Genomic DNA, 20062 nt, shown 5'->3' on the forward strand with positions numbered 1-20062 from the left:
GTGAGGAAATATTAATGTGTATTATTACTCTCTATATAACATCTCTATCTAACTCGAATGGCAATTTAGTTAGTTGGAGGGAAAAAGTCGTTGAAAAAGGGATTGAATATTGATAGATATTTCAAATGAATGAATTAGTTGAAAAATAATTAAAATTAAATTATAAATTTATAACAATATGAGACGGGTTTTTTTAATTAGAGATATAATTATTAACTTTTTCTATTATTTTAAAATTTTTTGGATAAATACTTTAATTTTATGACATAATATTTTATCACTAAATTATCTAAAATTTTATTATTATTATTATTATTATTATTATTATTATTATTATTATTATTATTATTATCTAAAACAAAATTTAAAATGAGACAAATAAAAAAACATATTTTTTATTTTTTATATATCTCTCTAATTTAAATATTTTAGATAAATAATTTTATAATAATTTTAATAAAAGATTTTAATATTATATAAATAGATTTATAAGTCCTTTACATTGTATAAAATTTATTTAATATATTGTAAAACAATGTGAGATTTTTTAATTACAGATTATTAATTTATTATACCAAATTAGATGAATAGCTATATTTATTTTATAACCTTTAATTAAACAGTCATTATTAAATAAAATGGTGACACTTATTTATATAATTTTTTTTAGCTTACTAAAAATTTAAGTGTGCCAGTAATAAGAAACATAACAATTTATTCATTTCCTTCTTTTTCTTCTTATTTTCTATTTCTGATAACCATTTCTATTTTTCAAAACCCTAACTGATTCAATTGGTCAGGTAGCAATTGGAGTTGAAATTAGATGAGAAGAGATGAGAAGGTAACAACCGTGTTCGTGCTCTTCGCGGTTCAGCTTTCTTCGCCGTTCAGTCCTACTACTGCAGAGATGAGATGAAAGATGGAGTTCGCAGATTTGAATCTGAATCTCTAGGAAGTTAGTATTTGTCGTTCGCCACCTCTGAGCTAGTCTCCGATCTGCTCTCTTTTTCTCTTTTGTGCCTCTCTCCGCCGTTGCTCTGTTTTTGCTTCAAATCTGCTCTCGCCGCCGCTGCTCTGCTCTCTGCTCCGATCCCCCAGTCTCCGTCACTGCCTCTGAACTCTCTCGCCTTCGGTCAGTTCTCTCCACTGATATGCTCTCGTCTAGTTTCTGTGCCTCTCTCAAGATCTTGTTTTCTGATTAATCGATTATTGATGACTTGATGTGTTAACATATATGGATTCAACTTTTTAAATTTCTTTGTTCATCGATCTATTTTACTAGATTAGCTTTGATATTGTCTCTTTATGAGATGTAAATTCAATGTGTGATTAAATTCAGCAGGAGCTCTTTAATCTCTGGGCTCATCATTTCTTCTCTTTCAACCATAATATTCAACATGTTCGATGAAATGCTTCAACCAAAGTTGTTTGATTTTTTTCCTTTGCATTCTCTTATTTCTATTGCTATTGCAGTACAAGTTTGACATTAAAAATGCTCTTATCATTAGGTTTTATTATAGTAGAATTTGATTCATGAACTTAGTGGCTGTTCCGTCATATTCTCACTGATTTTTTGTATCTAATTTTTCTAAAACTTAATTTCTGTGATATCTACTTTTGATGGATTGTCTCTCTATTTAATGTAGACATTTGTCAGCCAAAGCAAAGAAATAAAAACAAAGAAAGTGACTTAATTATGCTGTAAGAAATTAAGTTTTAGGCTTGTAGAGCATGATGACAATAAAACAATTTTGTGGTACATATCTCATACTAGTTTCTAAGCTTTAGTACATATATAGGATTTTACTTTTATGAGGTACAAAAATCATTTTTGGTGTTATTTTGCAAAGCAGGAAGGAAACAGTAATCTCAAGGCTAAGGAATCACTTCTTCAATGCAGAGAGGTAAAATTAACTATTATATGTTCTTTAACTCACTGAGCTTTGAATTGCTTCTTTAATATATTTATATCAGCAATTTACATCTGATTGGTTATATGGCTAGAGAGTTATACTCTTTCAACTGATGCCTTCTATAAAATAGTGGTTAGTCTCTTTATGATTAAATTTTGGGATTGAAAGCAATAGTGAATTTTCCTTTTATAGTTAAATTTTGTGGTTAGTCTATTATATTATTTTGCTATTGTATTACTTTGCTGTTGCCAGCTAACAGCAGGACATGATTATTTATCCACTAGCTAGTAAAATAGTCAATTTCAAACCATAAGTTTCAATAATTTCAAAACAGAAAAAATCTTAGCTATATATGTAAACTGAAATAAAATAATAAGGACTGGGTGCACTAGAAAATTACATGTATATATCTTGGAATGTTGATAATTGTTATAAAATAAATTAAACTTTTCCTTTTTAATTGAACTTTTTGGACTATTGTTTTTAATTTGTTCTTCATCTAGTTAACTAGTATAGAACTTAATTATCCTTCAGCCTCTTTCTTAATAATAATAATAATAATATATTCATTGGCCTGGATCTTTTTAACAGTATTGATGACTTTTATAGGTTGCTTCCGTGTCTTTTTCTTCTTCTTTTTTTTTTAAATAAGAAAATCAAGACTGCTTATTGTTTGGTCCCTGACAAAGGATCTTAAATCTTAAGGTTAGTACCTCGCACTGCTTATTTCTTGTTCATTGAATTGGTATACTTTACTAATTATAGTATCTATTTTTATTTGAAATAATCAATGTACAAGAGCTCTAAAGTCAGCACATTTAAATCAATAAATAATGGTTACCTTTAGTATTTAGTAGTTCAAATTATTATTACTGTGAAATCTGTTCCAATTCTTCTATTTTGGTTTTAGATGTTAATTATTGAGATGAATATATGGTTAAGAACTGCATTTGCTTATGGGCAGACAAGCAGTGGCAAGACATTCACCATGAATGGTTCGGAAAATGACCCAAGAATAATTCCTTAGGCTGTCAAAAGATATATTTGCAAAATTGAGATGGTAGCTTCTACTAAAAGTCTTGTTTAGAGTTTGTGTTTGTAGTTGTTCATGTTGTTATTTTGATGTTTGGTTTGGTTCGACCAATTTATTTTCAGATGTCTGATCGTGAGCTTCTGATTTGAGTGTCCTACATGGAGATCTATAATGAAGAAATTAATGACCTAGTTGTTGAAAATCAGAAATTGCAACTTGCTTTGTTTCTTTCTTTGCTGAATAATTAATTGGTAAGACATACATGATGCACTTTTATTTTTAAAGACTATTCAGTTTGAGACACATTAGCACTTGTCCATCAATATACTTGGTCTTCATCCTTTCTTACAGCTAATTATGATAGTGTGAATGTCTTGGACGCTTGGGTGTTAATTCTAGAATGAATGGAGCATGAAAGATCCTCCATGTATATTAATGAATGTCTACAATTTAAAATGTGCATCACTAGATTGTATAGCCAATGGAGTGTTATCACCTTAATACAATTTAGAAAAGTGAACTTTTAGATTAGGGATCATTGGTTAATGCATATATTTGTGCCATGTTTTCTCCTGGCTGGCTTACAGGGAATGGGCAGACAAGGCAAAAATAAACTTTTAACTCTAAGGATCATTGGTTAATGCATATATAATTGATTAATGTATTTGGTTGTTCGACCTTTTTGCAAAGTTTTCTTGCGAGAAGTACCACCAGCACATTACCCACTATGTCTAAAACCAATTTTTTATGATTTATTTTTTATATAAACCTTTTATTAATTGGGTGTATAAGGGCGATTCATTTTCTTCAATTTCAACTAATCAATTTTTCTCTGGGGTGGAATTTTGTTATGTTATTAGGAACATTCAATTTTTTGGCTTTGAGTCTCAGCAAAAAGTGAGTGCATCATATGTTGTGGTCATTGGTCTTGGAGGGGTTGGCAATCATGCTGCATCTATACAGACTTCTATTTTTTTTTTTGAATATCTAAAGTTGAAAATCACCAAAGCCTATGCCAATAAAATTCCATCTCTCTGCTGTTCTGATTTAATTCTTTGGATTGCTTGCTTCTATTTTCTTTATTTTAAGTGTGAACCTATATATGATTGTTATTCTTTGTTTTAAGTAATATGGTTTTCTCATATTTCTTGTATGTTCTTACAAGTATGAAGAGAAGAAGGCTAATAAAGAAGTATCAAAGTCTTAAAAAATCTCTTAAAGATGCTAAAAATGCTATATTAGTATCATCCCCTAACGCCTCAATTTTCAATTTTATCCAATTCTTAAAGTGTCATCCTCTAATATTGTTTTCTCTTTTTTTTTATATATATATTATTACAGGTATTAAAAGAAGGCTTGAACAATTCGAAGAGGAAAAAGATGAACATGTTAAACCAAATGTTGTATATGTCAGAGAAAATGTTATTCTCTCAAATGATGAGAATGGTAATTAATTTTATTGTCCTAATTGATATTTAAATTTTAATATCTTTTTTCTTAATTTATTTATTCACTAATAAAAAATGTTAGCTCAATGTTAGTCCACTAAATTAGTGAAGTGAACCAGTGACACCTAACTTACAAGTAGCTGGCTAGCTGACTTTACTAATTCCATCACAGATTATTAATTATTACTATCTTCTTTTATATATAATATATTAATTGAAAGTATGATTTTTGTTTCTATATTAATTTGGTGCATACACGTATTGGCATGTATCTAGGACAGGCAACATTATATATCTGCACCACGAATATATATTCACCAAGTTAGTAATTTAATTTATTTATAATACATAAATAATATTTAATATATATTATGAAATATGAAAAGACAAAATATTACATTTAAGTAAAAATATATATTTTTTAAATCGAGTTAGATAAGATCGAATTGAGTGGCTTATAATGTAATAAATAGAGTTTAAATCAAAATATTCAAATATGTAAGTAAATATAATAAATTAGGGTAAAATTTAAATTCTATGATACTTTATTTATTGTCAATTCTATATGTATCTTGTATCAAGTATTCTTTTAGGGTAAAAAATCATAATAAGCCAACTGGCTCAAAAAATTACGTAAATACGCCAAAGCAAAAATCGTTTCAGCAATAAGCCAGATCGCATTTTTATATAATTCGAACCAGGTTGGTTCGAACTCTAGTTGTTAGTAAATCGAACCAGGTGAGTTCGAATTAGGATTTTTTGTTGGTACTAAATCGAACCAGCCTGGTTCGAATTAGGAATGAAGGTAATTCGAACCAAGATGGTTCGAATTATAGAGAGAGAATATTTGCATGTAATTCGAACCGGGCTGGTTCGAATTACACCAATCATAGTTCGAACCAGGTCGGTTCGAACTATGTGTGAGACTGAGCTGTATATATATGGTTCCAAACGTGAGTTAGTATCATTAGAGGGAGTAGGATGGCTAGTGAGGAGAGTTTTGTGGTTTTGGTGCACCACAGAGGATCTGTTAATAGAAAAACTCGTTCCGGAGTAAAGTTCACAGATAAGAATCCTCTATGTATTGTCATAACATCAACGACGAGTTACGATGACCTTGTTAGCGCTGTACTAATGAAGCTCGGTCTGGAGGGTGCGAAGCGGGTAAAGAAGTTTTTCTATCGCATTCCAGTCACGGTGCTACAGAATACGGTGAAGTATGATTGCTTCACGATTAATAATGATGCGGACTTGCAAGTAATGTTTCTCTGTCGGCGGCAATTTCCGGAGGTGAGGACACCGGAGTTGTTGGCCCGGCTGGTTGATGTTGTATCCAGCTCCGGCGGTTCGAACAGGAATACGAACACTATAGCGAATGCAGCAGGTTCTAGTTCCCGGCCTGCCGTTGCTTCCTCGTCCGTCCCTGTGTACGAACCAGTGGTCCAACATGTCGCCTCCCCATCTTTCGCTGTTGACCTCAATGCCACCGAAGGCGACGAGGTAGTGGAAAGGGAAAACTTGCCGAACGCTTTAGTGGGAGTTGCACCTGTTGGCGTAGGAGACGGTTTTTTGGACGATGAAGACGAGGATGACGTCGAGCCGGATATGATTGACGATGATAGCGCTGATGATATTGGAGCGACTGGGCCTGCGTTGGAGGTAGGTGGTTCTAGCTCTGGCACACAGCAGTATCCACCACATTTTTCCTCGTTGGACTTGGACGCCATGAGACATGAGGGGGTTTTAGGGCACGCTGTTGGATTCGGAGCTAGAGATGCGGAAGGGACTACTGGTTTGACAGAGTTCCAGGTGGGTCAGCAATTCCAGGATAAAGATGAGGCCCTTTTAAGTGTGAAGACTTACAGCATCAGGCGAGGGGTACAGTACAAGGTGGTGGAGTCCGATCACCGCCGGTATGTGGGCAAGTGTTCCGAGTTTGGGAACGGGTGCACATGGTTGATTCGACTGAGTCTCCGGAAGCGCAAGGGCATTTGGGAGGTCAAACGGTACAATGGACCTCACACCTGCCTGGCCACATCCATCTCGAGTGACCACAGGAGTTTAGATTATCATGTGATTTCGGCGTTCATTATGCCAATGGTTAGGGCCGATGCATCCGTGAGCATCAAGGTGCTCCTGAACGCCACGGCAGCGCACTTTGGTTTTAGGCCGACTTACCGGAGGGTTTGGATGGCGAAGCAGAAATCTATTGCCCTCATATACGGTGACTGGGATGAGTCCTACAACGACCTGCCTAGGTGGGTCTTGGGTGTCCAGCTGACGATGCCTGGGAGTGTTGCGGTACTGAAGACGAGCCCGGTTCGAGTTGGAGGACAGGTGGACGAATCTCAAGCGTACTTCCACAGACTTTTCTGGACTTTCCCGCCCTGCATCGAGGCATTCCGTCATTGCAAGCCGCTAATCAGCATTGACGGCACACATTTGTATGGGAAGTATGGGGGAACGTTGCTCATCGCGATTGCACAGGATGGGAACTCCAACATTCTACCTGTGGCATTCGCACTAGTAGAGGGTGAGAATGCGGAATCCTGGACATTCTTTCTCTCGCACCTTCGACAGCACGTGACCCCGCAGCCCGGTCTGCTGGTTATATCGGACAGGCACAACGGCATCAAGGCTGCGCTTGAGGCTCCTGACGGCGGTTGGCTACCGCCATTTGCGTACCGTGCATTCTGCATACGACACGTAGCGGCTAATTTTGCCCTAACCTTCAAGGGCAAAGACGCTAGGAGGCTACTAGTCAACACGGCGTATGCGAAGACCGAGGTTGAATTTGATTACTGGTTTGATATCCTGCGATCTGAAGATCCGGCGATGTGTGAGTGGGCGAACCGGATTGATTACTCGTTGTGGACTCAGCATCGTGATGAGGGGCGGAGATTTGGTCACATGAAGACAAACATCTCCGAGTGTGTGAACTCTATCCTGAAGGGGGTCAGAAATCTCCCTGTAGCATCCCTGGTGAAGGCAACATATTGTAGGCTTGCGGAACTGTTTGTTCGCAAGGGGAGAGAGGCTGAGGCCCAGATGGGAACAGGACAACAATTCAGTCAGCATTTGGTGAAGTGTATTGAGGCCAACATGAAGACGGCTAGGTGCTTCACGGTGACGCTGTATGACCGGGATAACTTCGAGTTCACTGTAGCAGAGACCACTCCGACTGGTTCTTTCTCCTTGGGTACTTACAGAGTATCACTTGCCTCTCGGACATGTGACTGCGGCTACTTCCAGGCTCTTCATTTTCCGTGTCAGCACGCACTTGCATGCTGTGCATACTCACGGGTCACCTGGACCTCTTACGTTCACAGCGTCTATCAGATTAGCTCGGTGTTCAATGTGTATCGGATGGGATTCACACCTCCGATCCCGGAGGGCTTCTGGCCACCTTACGACGGACCCACGGTGATTCCAGACCCTAACAAGAGGCGTGCCAGAGAGGGTCGTCCTAGATCCACTAGGATACAGACGAATATGGACCAGGCGGATCCGAATCGGCCAAAGAGGTGCGGCCTATGTCGCCAACCCGGACACACACGACGTAGTTGCCCACAGGTTGCAGGCTCGTCTCAGACAGGACACCATTAGGATGCATGTTGTTAGTGTTAGCATTATCTACATTAGTGCGCATCTTACTAGTCTTAGAGTTATTTAGATTATTTCCCATGTTGTTAGTCTCAGTATTATTTACATTAGTGCACATGACTTTTAGTTTGATTGTTGCGAGTAGTAATGAATATGGCTTCTTTAATTATGTATTTTTTTCTTTAAAGTTCAATCAAGTATCATAGTGGTTTGTACTTTTTTTTGTTATGTTATAGTCTGTTTTACCTATGTTTTTTTTATTTGTGTTCTGGGACATTCATTTTGTATGATCAATGAATCTTGAAACAGTTTAGTGTTTATTTTTTCTTATTAAATTGTGTCCGGGTTGGCGACATAGGCCGCATCTCTTTGGCCGATTCGGATCTGCCTCCTGCATAGATACATAGCTACCTCAGTCTCACACTAATTCGAACCGGCCTGGTTCGAACTATGATTGGTGTAATTCGAACCAACCCGGTTCGAATTACATGGGAACCTTCTCTCTCTATAATTCGAACCAACCTGGTTCGAATTACCTTCATTCCTAATTCGAACCAGGCTGGTTCGATTTATTAACAACAGAAAACCCTAATTCGAACTCACCTGGTTCGATTTACTAACAAATAGAGTTCGAACCAACCTGGTTCGAATTATATAAAAATGGGATCTGGCTTATTGCTGAAACGATTTTTGCTTTGGCGTATTTACGTAATTTTCTGAGCCAGTTGGCTTATTATGGTTTTTTACCCATTTTTTTATCATTATAATATTGAGTTTGTTCATTTTGTTTATTGAAAGAGAATTTTGATTTTTTATTAAGCAAAAAATGAAAAATAATATTAGTTTAAAAATTTATCATAATGGTCAAACTTTATAAAAAATATCTAAATGTGTAATATTTATGTATAATAATTCATATATATTTGTTTGTTTTCCTTACAATATCGATCGAGGAGTTTAAAAATTTTATTTGCCAATATATATATATATATATATATATATATATATATATATATATATATATATATATATGAAATTTTCTTCAACTTTAAACACTTTCAGAGATTTTAAAGTGTGTGTGTTTTGAGTGAGTGGCTTGTAAAAGAGAAAGTGTGTGAGAATTGTGGTGAGTGAGGCTTAAGACTTAAGAGTGTGTGAATATGTGGAGAGTAAGTGGAGATGTCATACGAGAGAGTGTGTGACAGAAAGAGAATCTAAATGAGAGAAGAAGAGAGAGAACCTATTACGTTTCAAATTTGAATCACAAACCACATAGCAATCACTTGCATGCATGCACAGATCGTAACTTACGATTTGTATTAAATTATAATGCTCCCAATTTGTTTATGCTTCTTCATTAGTTGATTATAGATCTAACGGTATGTGAAGCATTCTCTATTACAAATAAATCGTAACTTACGATTTGTATTAAATCATAATTAACAACATGTGTTAAACCATAGTCCATTATCAACCATCATAATTGTGTATTACACTATTCTACCATCATTTTCTCGCATTACATGCATCTGATAATCATATTAAAAAAATCAAAATAAACCCATTAATTAACCATGGAAGTTTTACCCATTTCTTCAAGAATGATATGAATAACTCACTATTGATATTGGATGTTGTGAAGAAGGCGTTAATGATTTTGGAATATATTCCGTTATTGATTGTTAGATATGACAAAAAAATTCTTATTTTTTGGTGTAAAAGTCCTTTGGCTTAAATCTTGTAATTAATGAGTAAAAATTTTAGTTTCTGAGACCTGTTAAGAAAGAGAAGTCCTTTACTCCTTTTAATGGAATAGTCACCATAAAAGAAAAAAAATTAAGTTAAAAATATCAATATTAAAAAGAGAATTAAAAATTTAAATTAAAAAAAGTAAATTAAAATAATAATTATTCTTGAAAGAACAGAGAGGTTACTAATAATCTTGGTCTTGTTTTTTATGTTTATTTTTTATGACAAATTCTATGACGGAAAGACTTTTAGATGCATAGAATAAAAAAAGTATTTATTTAATTATTTTTATTTAAAAATTAAATAAAAATAAAATAATATATTTCATATAATAATAATTCAATTATGTATTAAAGAAAAAATTCTCTCATTATTTTTCTCCTTCACCATAGCATGTAGAATTTTTTTATTTGCTCAAGTACGATGTTCTTACTTGCTTTTTTTTTTTTTTGGCTCCAACTTCGATTTTTACAATTATTTTTTTAGGTTAGATACCCTTGATAAAAGAGTAACACCACCCTCCCCCTCCGGATTCTATTGGTTCTACAGTTTTATCAACATTATCAGATTTAGCTGCCACAACTCCTTGGACAAAGTAAAAGCTACTTTTATTTTACTTGAGTTTAACTAATACGTTTTTTAAGAGTATATAGAAAAATTATTATTATTTAAAAAAAATTAAAATTTTTATTCTAATAAATATGTAAAAAAATTTAAATTTTATAAAAATTTTATAAAAATAACTAATTATATATTATATATTACTAAAATCATTAATTTTAAATTTATTACTTAAAAATCACACATCAAAATCAAACACATATATATAAATATATTAAAATATTAAATTTTGTATATATTTATAAAACTTCATTTTATAAAAAATATTTGATAATAAAAAAATATTAATTAAAAACTACTAAAATGAATTATTTTAAATTTTATTTAATATATTTTATAATAAATAAATATTAAATAAAATAAATTTAAGATGATTGTTTTTTATCTCTTTAGTATTTTTAAGAAAAGCACCTTATCGAATAAGGAATTTAAGATGTGAACATTTTCCAATTTAAGGCATAACTACATAAACAATTACTTTAACGCTATTGTAATTACGAGAAGTTATTTTTCTTATGGAAATGTTAATGGTGTTTTAGTCTAATATTAACAATTAGGGTGTTTTGCTAAATTGTAAGTCAGATAAACACGCAGGAGGTATGTTAGCAAAGAGTCATCAGAGTGAGCTAAAGGTCTTTGTCGACGTGGAATTCCCAGACAACACGAGACGTGATGAGCATAGATGGCCACCAGCTTTTGCAGACTGCAACGCACATATGGAGGCTCCGTACTAACACGGGATGGGTGTGCTAGGTAGAGATTTCATGTAATTTTTACAAAAATTTTCGTACATTTTTTAGGAGCTGCAGAGCCCTATTTAACACGGGGAGAATGTGTTAGAGCAGCTGTTGGCATGTAGAAGACATCTCCTTTTCCGAAAACAAGTAATGCAGGGTTGAAACTCTTTAAATTGAGCTCAATCCTTCTTCCAAAGCATTCATTCATCGAACAAGAGAGAGATTTTGGGGAGAAAGAGAGGAATTTTGGGGAGAAACATCTGAAGAAGAAGAGAATTAGTGTTGAAAAAAAAAGTGATTTTATACATAAAAAAATATTGTAAGTTTATATTAATTAACAATAGTTCGTAATTATATGACACTTGAAGAACATATTAGCAATTATTTGGATCATTCAATTTATATAAGTTGACAATTTTTTTTATGTATTTAAATTTTTTTAATTTTTATTATTGCTAGTATCATATGATGATATAGCATTGTTATTTTAATATTATTATTTTTATTTGTATTTTTTATTATTTATTAAGTTTAATAAATAATACAATATTTTCGAATAATAATTTTATTTGTCCAGTATAATATTATTTTATTTTATATAAATGTGAAAATTATAAATTTTTTGTTATAATGTGATTAGTTTTCTGTACATTTAATAAGTAATTTAAATATTAATAAATAAATATTATTATTTTTAAAAAATAAATATGTTAATATTTATTAATAAATATTATTGAATATTTTAAAAATAAATATTTTAATTAATAGATATTATTAATAAATATTAATTTTTTCTTGTATTTTAATAAATATTTAAATAAATAAATAATTTTTATTTATGATTAGTAATAAAAAATTTATGTTAATGTAAATTAGTATATAAATATTTATTTGTTATAATCTTCATCCATTTAAACTAATAAATATATTTAATGAATAAATATATTTTTGTTATACCAGTTTAACAGGAATCTTATGGTTCGTACTTTGGATCCGCCGGAGTCATGGAATCCGATGGTAGAAGACGCCTTACAAACAATGGGATATTACTTCGTTTCTAGAATTGGGGTGATAAGAGGATTTTACCCTTTACTATCTGCTCTGGTGGAAAGGTAGAGGTCGGAGACTCACACCTTTGTATTGCTGATGGGTGAGGTTACCAAGACACTGGAAGATGTCACTCATATATATGGCCTACCCATTGATAGACAGGTGGTGAGCGGCTGGACAAATAGCAATGGTGAATTCCTACAGAGCCAGAGCATCGCGATTTTTGGCTGCGAACCCGTTATGAGTAGTTCCTCCAAATCTTATATAAAACTGTCATGCGTTCGCTGTATCAGAGACGCATAGCCATTGGACACTTTGGAGTCTATTCAGAGCATTGCATCACTCTTCGTGGAGTGTAACTTCATGACTGGAGAGTTTGACATGCGAAATGGATAGAGGAATGGGAAAACTGCCGTAACACTCGGTTGCGGGATCTATACCCCCTTCAGACTTGGAACTTTAGACCGTCGGCTGAGTACCGTGATTGGTACGTGGGTTTGTACGGAGGTTTGCTAAGATTGTCGGAGCAAGTTCCTCAATATCCAACTCATCCACCAGCACCATAGCTACTAGCACATCAGGGACCACCACAGTATGTAGTGTTTGAGCTATTTTCTTATTATCTCCTACAACAACTAGACCACACTTAGTATTCCCACCACAGCCATTTCAGCGACCACAGCAAGCCCAGTCGTCACAGCCGTCGCAGTTAGCACGACCACCACGGCCAATCTAGTGACCACAGCGAGCCCAGTCGTCACAGCTGTCACAGTCAGCACAACTGTCACAGTCAGCACAGTTGGTAGGGTCAGTCCAGCTAGCATATTCAGCCCATACAGCACATTCATCCCGAACAGCAATTGGTTGACTTTCTGTCAATCCCAACGCAGATGCCCGTTGATGGGGATGTGGATGATCATATACAGCAATGGGTTGATACTGGTGTGGGTGGTTTTGTAGATTTCAGCACTGTCCCTTTACCGTCAGAGTTGGCTCATCCACGTCGGGCATCAGTAGATATGGCCTCTTTTCGACAGGCACCTACTTCTTATCACAGCTCAGGGAGGGCGTCATGTGATTCCTGACAGAGTGGTTTCATCGCTCCGCATATAGACTTCGATACTGCTCGTCTCAATCTACCACCTTCTGGGTCGAGCACTTTTTTTAGGTTGTTGATGAGTATGACCCTGGTCCATCTGCTCCGACAGAGGCAGGTGGGTCTGCCACTCCGGATGTCGGTGATTCAGATCGGGGTCATCCATATAACCTACAGATAGATAGAAATCCACCTAATAGGTTTACTCCGTCGCGGTTCAGTCAAGGCATGATGGGCAAGGGACTGCATTGGATGACTGAAAAGAAGTGAGCATGGGTTTAGTAATTAAGTTGAATTTTTAATTAATCTGTTGTAACTTTAATTTATCGAATTTTAAATTAAGTTAATATAATTTCTAAATTAATCTTTTGTAAGTTTACTTTATCAAATTTTAAATTATCATCTCAAAAATTGTCAACTGTAATAACTCACATAGCATTAATTGATAAAATTAACTTAAAAATACAAACACGACGAACATAAAAAATATTAGTTGATAATTTTAACTTGAACATACAAACACGACGAACATCATCACCAAACATTAACCTAAAAATACAAACACAGAGACCAACAAAGATCTAAGGACCACCATCATCACCAACTCCACTCGGTCCAGCACGCTGAGGACATCGACTCTGATTATGACCCTGTCTACCACAGAGATGGCATATCCGAGGACCACGCATTTTGCATGAATCCATTTCATTTAGGTATCGGGTCAATTTGGGATCACCTTTCGACGTTTGCCTCAAGTCGGGATTAGCGACCAATGTGGGTCCTGGGTAACTAGGCCATGTCTCTGGATCGCCTAATGGTACGAACTCAAATTTGTAGACTTTACGAACTTCTATCATCTTGTACACATCATTCACATACAGCTGCCAATCTAGACGGTGGTTAGCACAACAAGCAATAACATGGCGACATGGTAGTCATTGCACCTAAAAGTGCCCACAATCACACGCCTGTCGTGTAAGATCAACTGCCAACACCTTTCCATTAGACATTTCACGCACCTTAAACACCTCATTTCGTCTATCAAATCTGTGCACAACTATATTCCCAGCATATTGCATATTTACTTCTATCCGCTGTTGTGCAAATACAGAGTAAGTAAATTTAGCACGCTTGTGATCGTGAGCCTCGGCACTCTTCTGCGTAAATAGCTCGTTTAACCGATAATATGTTGCTCGGACGAGTGCCAACACAGGGACGTTTCGGACACCCTTCAACACTGAATTAATGCACTCGACAAGGTTCGTCGTCATGTGGCCCCATCGATGTCCCTCGTTAACTGCCAATACCTAGTTTCTAAGTTCAATGGCATCACACCACCGGACATATGTCTCGCCTCGCTCTTGCAACCTCTTATAGTTGATGTTTTACTCTTCCACCGTCCTTGAATACCCTATGTTGACAATAAGCTTTTGCAAGTGCGGGACTTTGAATGACCTTAAAAAGTTGCTACCAATGTGCCTTATACAAAACATCCACCATGCTCTTGGAGGTTGCCAATCACCTCCGGAACGATTTACTGCTGCCCGGATTGACTTATGTCAATATGAGATCATATCCACACCGTCTCTTCTAACAACATGTCTTTGTAAATTTCTGAGAAAAAATTGCCACGCATTAGCTGTCTCTCCTTCCACGAGGGCAAAAGTAATAGGCACAATGTTTTGGTTCCCATCTTATGCAAGAGCAATCAAAAGTGTACTTTTGTATTTTGTCGTCAAGGTGTGTGCCATCAACCTGAACTAGAGGTTTCCAATGCTTGAACGCCCTAATGCATAGATTGAAACTCCAAAATACGCGGTGAAATATCCTGACACCGTCCGCCTTCTCACTCCCGTAGTACTGGGGTCGTGTTTCTATCTGGACAATTGAGCCAGACATCTTCTAAACCATGACTGAGAACTGCCTGGTAAGAATCCTCCAAACCATCGAAAACTTTGGTTATAGACTTCTGCTTTGCCAACCAAGCCTTTTGGTAACTGATGGTATAATTGAACCTTGACTGACCTTCCGCAATCATAGATTTTACCTTGATGGATGGGTCGATCTCAACCAATGGCCTTATAGCCTCACCAACTGTGTCCGAGTCCAACTTGAAATGATCCTGTGAAATCGTTCCCATGGTGTACGTGTGCCTACCGTTGTATCTCCATATCTCCTAACAATTTTTTTCTGTATCAAGATGGCTCGAATAAGCCAGTTGCACCACGTTCATGCATCTTGCATTTTGCATAGAACGTCTGTGATTTGGACTCATAAACATTGTAGTCGACTCCTCTAAAGATAGTGTAACTTCTAATTGCTACAACGATAGATTTTCTAGTACTATATTCCATTCCGATCCTGAACTCTTCGTCCTCGGGATCAAAAACACCTACACAAAACAGAAATCGTCACTCATTGATCCATCCAAAATATAAATTAAGAAAAACGTATTATTCCCTCATCACATACCTATGTTTGTATATTCGGAGAATTCCAGTTCATGCATGGCATCAAGATCCAAGCTACGCATAAAAGGTGGAACGTCTATTGGTTGACTAACTGCGCCACTGCGGGAGGAACCACTACATTCTCCACTGCTGCCTCTAAACCCACACCACCATCCTCGTCTTCGTCGCCGACTTCATAAGTATCTTTAAAGTCCTCTTCGTTATGATGCTATCACTGTTCATTCCTTTGTACACTTCAACTCTATCATCCTCTATATCTCTAAATCATATTGAATCCCATCTTCTATATTTTCAAACTCAACATACAGCTCAATCTTTGGCTGCCGCACTCAAGTCTGCCATTGAATATGGAACATATTCTATATACTTGCATCGTTAATGATCAGCATAATATCAAACTGTATTAGATCACTAAAAATTATAATGGGATTCCAATACAAAATATTGCTTACTCTCCTGAACATATCATTCTCCATACTTTGACAGAGACTGTTCTGAAACTCCATGAACATCTAGTGTATATAACCACAAACGAAAACGGATTCTCACACACAAAACTCACTCTCTCATGAGTATTATGTATAATCTCACCGTTGTGATACCAAATTTGCAGTACCCTCCATCACATCAGAAACACACTCAAACAACTCTTTTCTTCGCAATGAAATGATACCGAACTTTACTTTATATAGGAAGAGCATTCATAACATCCCCCACGTGTTGCATCTCCAAGCAACCTGAGACACGTGTCATCACGCGCAGACTCAACAACCCCCCTCCCCCTTTGTTGGTGGCAGTTATCTACACGTCCAACAATTTGCGGCTCAATTTTATTGATATGGAAGGAGGTTTGGTGTCATTTCCGGATATGGGTTGCTGGGGTTCTATACCAATCTGTGGGGCAGCCTTTTTTCTGGTGTCAGGGGCCAGAAATCGGACCATGCGACATGGTTTTTTTCAGCTTTGGACCAACAACTCGTTGGGTCCGATTTGAAGAAGATGAAACTTTGAATGAGCTAAAAGGCAACTCGGACCGTCCGAGTTGCTAGTGGGGGAATTTTTTTTTTACTTCCTTAAATGAAATCGGAGGGTACGATTAGGGTTTTTAAATAATTTTTTGAATGTAGTACACCTTATCGGAGGGTCCGACTTGTTGGGGACTCTAAACAAAAGTGTCTGAATGCTGGTGAGACCTACTCACGTCTTCTTCTTCTTCAACGGTTATTTTCTCTCTGGCTTTGGGTTCTCTGTTTCTTCTTTACTTAGATAATAGTTACAGATCCATTTCTCAAATTTTTGATGTTGTTTACGTGATTAGGAGTAATGAGTGACAGAGCTTTATTGAAGGTGTATTATTTTGGGCAGATTTTATTACAAACATCTGAAGGAGTAACATTTGTTTGTGAAAATCCATTAGATGTTGTGATTTCTTTCACAATCTCATTTGAAGAGCTCAAAGGTGTGATCTGTGAGAAGATTCACTCTGAGAGGGCAAGAAGAGTAGCCTGCATTCTATATAGATACCCGATACAAGTGTTTGGTGGATTCGTCCAGTTTCAAACCAAATATGTAACGGACGAGGCGAGCATGCAAGAGATGTTTTCAATGTATATTGAAAATCGGAGTCAACTCGCGTTCATCGAGTTGTATGTTGAGTTCGAGCAATCTGAGGCTGACCGGAATATTCTACGGGAAGATTACAATAGCGACAGCGAAGAAGAGTTCGAAAGCAACTACGAAGTTGTTGGTCCAGATGGAGATGAAGATCAAGGTGACGGACCTATGGCTCCGGATGTGTCAGATGTGGCAAATGCATTGGCAAACGAAGTGCCGTTTGAGGAGCCATCATTTATGCGAGTTTTGGATTTGGAAGCCATGCATGTTCCGGAGTTTCCGGATTATACCAGTGCAGGTACGTAATTGTCTATATTTATAAAATGTGATAGAATTTTTTAGTAATTTATGTTGAAAGTTGGAGCAACTAGCATGTGACTGAATTAGTTGAATATAAATTAGAAATTATATAGAAATTAGTAAATCAGTCAAATAGCAGTTAGGATTCATGTGTTAAGTTAGAAAACTTTAGTAAATATATAAATTCGTATTTATAACTAAGTTAGTAAAGTAGATTAATATAAATTAGTATTTATTAGTAATATAGTAAACCAGTGAGGTAGTTAAATAGAAATTAATATCTGTTAGTAAATTAGTGGAAGATAAATTCGCAGTCATTGTAAATAATTCAGGTAGTTAAATAGAAATAAATGGGTGTTATGTCATAATTGATGCAGTAAAAAATTGGTTACGTTCAATTTCAATGTTACAATATTTGTGTTTTAAATATGTTTTGTGTGGCTGTCCTTGTGGCAGAAATTCCGTTTGTCGCAGATGGTGAATTTGCTGTTGGGATGGAATTCAGTTCAAGGGAAGCTGTTATTAAGGCGATAAAAGAGTATACCATACGAAGAAGCGTAGACTACCGGGTATATGAATTTGAGCCGTTGACATTTTATGCTAAGTGTACATAGTATGGGTCAGGTGTGATTGGCTTATCCGGGTTAGCATGATCAGCCGGGAGTACTGTTGGGTTATAAGGAGGTATAATGGCAGTCACACATGCACCAGAGCAACAATTTCTCAGGATCATTCGAAGTTGGATTCAAATACAATTGCAGAAGCAATAAAGCCATTGGTTGAGGTTGACCCCTCCTTAAAGGTAAAATCGGTTATAGCAGAGGTGCAATCGAAGTTCAACTACACCGTTAGTTATCGGAAAGCATGGTTGGCTAAGCAAAAGGCAGTGGAAAAAATATTTGGAGGCTGGGAAGCATCGTACGAAGCCTTGCCAATATGGTTTGGGGCCATGTGTCATAAGGATCCATCAGTTGTTGTTCATTTTGAGACTATGCCTGCATATCAAGGTGATGACTTGGTGGCTGACATTCGGGTATTGCATCAAGTCTTTTGGAGTTATTACCCCTGCATTAGAGCATTCAGACATTGTAAGCCAGTTGTCCAGGTGGATGGGACACACTTGTATGGAAAGTACAAGGGTTGTCTACTAGTGGCAGTTTCACAAGATGGCAACAACAATATCGTCCCAATTGCATTTGCTATTATGGAGGGAGAGACTTCTGATGCATGATACTTTTTCCTTAGTAACCTTCGTCAGCATGTTGTAACTCGGGATGGTGTGGGACTGATATCCGACCACCATGAATCCATAAATGCCGCTGTGGAATGGAGTAATGGTGCTTGGTCACCTCCAAGAGCTTTCCATATGTTTTGCATCAGACATATAGAATCGAATTTGCTGAGGAAATTCAAGGCCCCGTACTTGCAGAAACTGGTCGTCAATTTAGGTAACGCTCAGTGTAGCTAATTAATTTAATAAAACATTTACGTTCAATAAGTGTGTTTACCTCTTTGTGTTTGTTTGTATCTTTTTATCATACAAGATACTCGAGGACGGTGCGGGAGTATGAAGTTCGCTACCAACGTTTACGAGAACGGGGCGAGGCCTACACTAACTGGTTAAATTGAATCCCCCGCGAACAGTACGCGTTGGATTTTGATGGTGGGTATCGATGGGGTCATATGACGACGAATCTAGTGGAATGCATCAACTCAGTATTGAAGGGTGCTCGCAATCTACCCATCACTGCCCTTGTGAAGGCAACATTTTACAGGCTTAACGAGTTGTTCACACGAAAAAGGGCGGAGGCGGAAGCCCGGATTAATGCTGGGCATGTGTTTTCTGAAGTCGTCACCTCGAAGTTGCATGCAAACCAACTTGCATCAGAAAACATACAGGTTAGTTGCTTTGACTGGCTGAATGAGGTATTTGAGGTGCATGAGATGCCCAGTAGACTGGAGTTTGTAGTCGACCTACGAGGCCTTCGATGTGACTGTGGTGAGTTCCAGGTGGATAGAGTCTCCTGTCGACATGTGTTCGCATGTTGTGCCAACCAGCGACTGGACTGGCAACTGTATGTGCATGATGTGTATAAGATGGACCAAGTTCGGCGTGTGTACCAAGCAAGGTTTAGGCCACTAGGTAACCCGACTACATGGCCTGGTTACAATGGACCTCGATTCATACCAAATCCATTCCTGAGACGAGTGACAAAAGGCCGACCCAGAATGACGCGCTTCTTGAATGAGATGGACACGCGTATGTTACGTCGGCCTAGGCGATGTACGCTTTATGGAGCTGAGAGACACAGCCATAGTAGATGCCGTCGGTCCGGTGGTGCAAATGCCGGTGGAGGTACTCAGTAGATTCACATTCTCATATGATAAGACATATGTAGCATTACTTAATATGACATGAGTTGTCCA

At 36.6% G+C, this 20062-nt stretch overlaps 1 protein-coding gene and 1 long non-coding RNA gene across 3 annotated transcripts; both read left to right on the forward strand.

Annotated features, from left to right (window-relative positions):
- The first annotated feature begins 684 nt into the window (after positions 1-684).
- On the forward strand, positions 685-4617 carry LOC112796949 (uncharacterized). 2 transcript variants are annotated; one of them, XR_003199510.2, is made up of 6 exons: positions 685-1132; positions 1854-1904; positions 2523-2618; positions 2878-2973; positions 3069-3197; positions 4288-4617. It is a non-coding gene; the product is annotated as an uncharacterized lncRNA (long non-coding RNA). The 2 variants fall into 2 exon arrangements; XR_003199511.2 differs by having other exon boundaries at positions 2566-2618.
- A 14701-nt stretch (positions 4618-19318) lies between these two features.
- On the forward strand, positions 19319-20002 carry LOC140184159 (uncharacterized). The gene has a single exon (XM_072234455.1). It carries the CDS (start codon positions 19319-19321, stop codon positions 20000-20002), a length of 684 nt encoding a protein of 227 aa, XP_072090556.1.
- The last annotated feature ends 60 nt before the right edge of the window (positions 20003-20062 follow it).

Source organism: Arachis hypogaea, chromosome 4 (assembly GCF_003086295.3).
Source record: "Arachis hypogaea cultivar Tifrunner chromosome 4, arahy.Tifrunner.gnm2.J5K5, whole genome shotgun sequence".
Taxonomy (NCBI): Eukaryota; Viridiplantae; Streptophyta; class Magnoliopsida; order Fabales; family Fabaceae; genus Arachis; species Arachis hypogaea.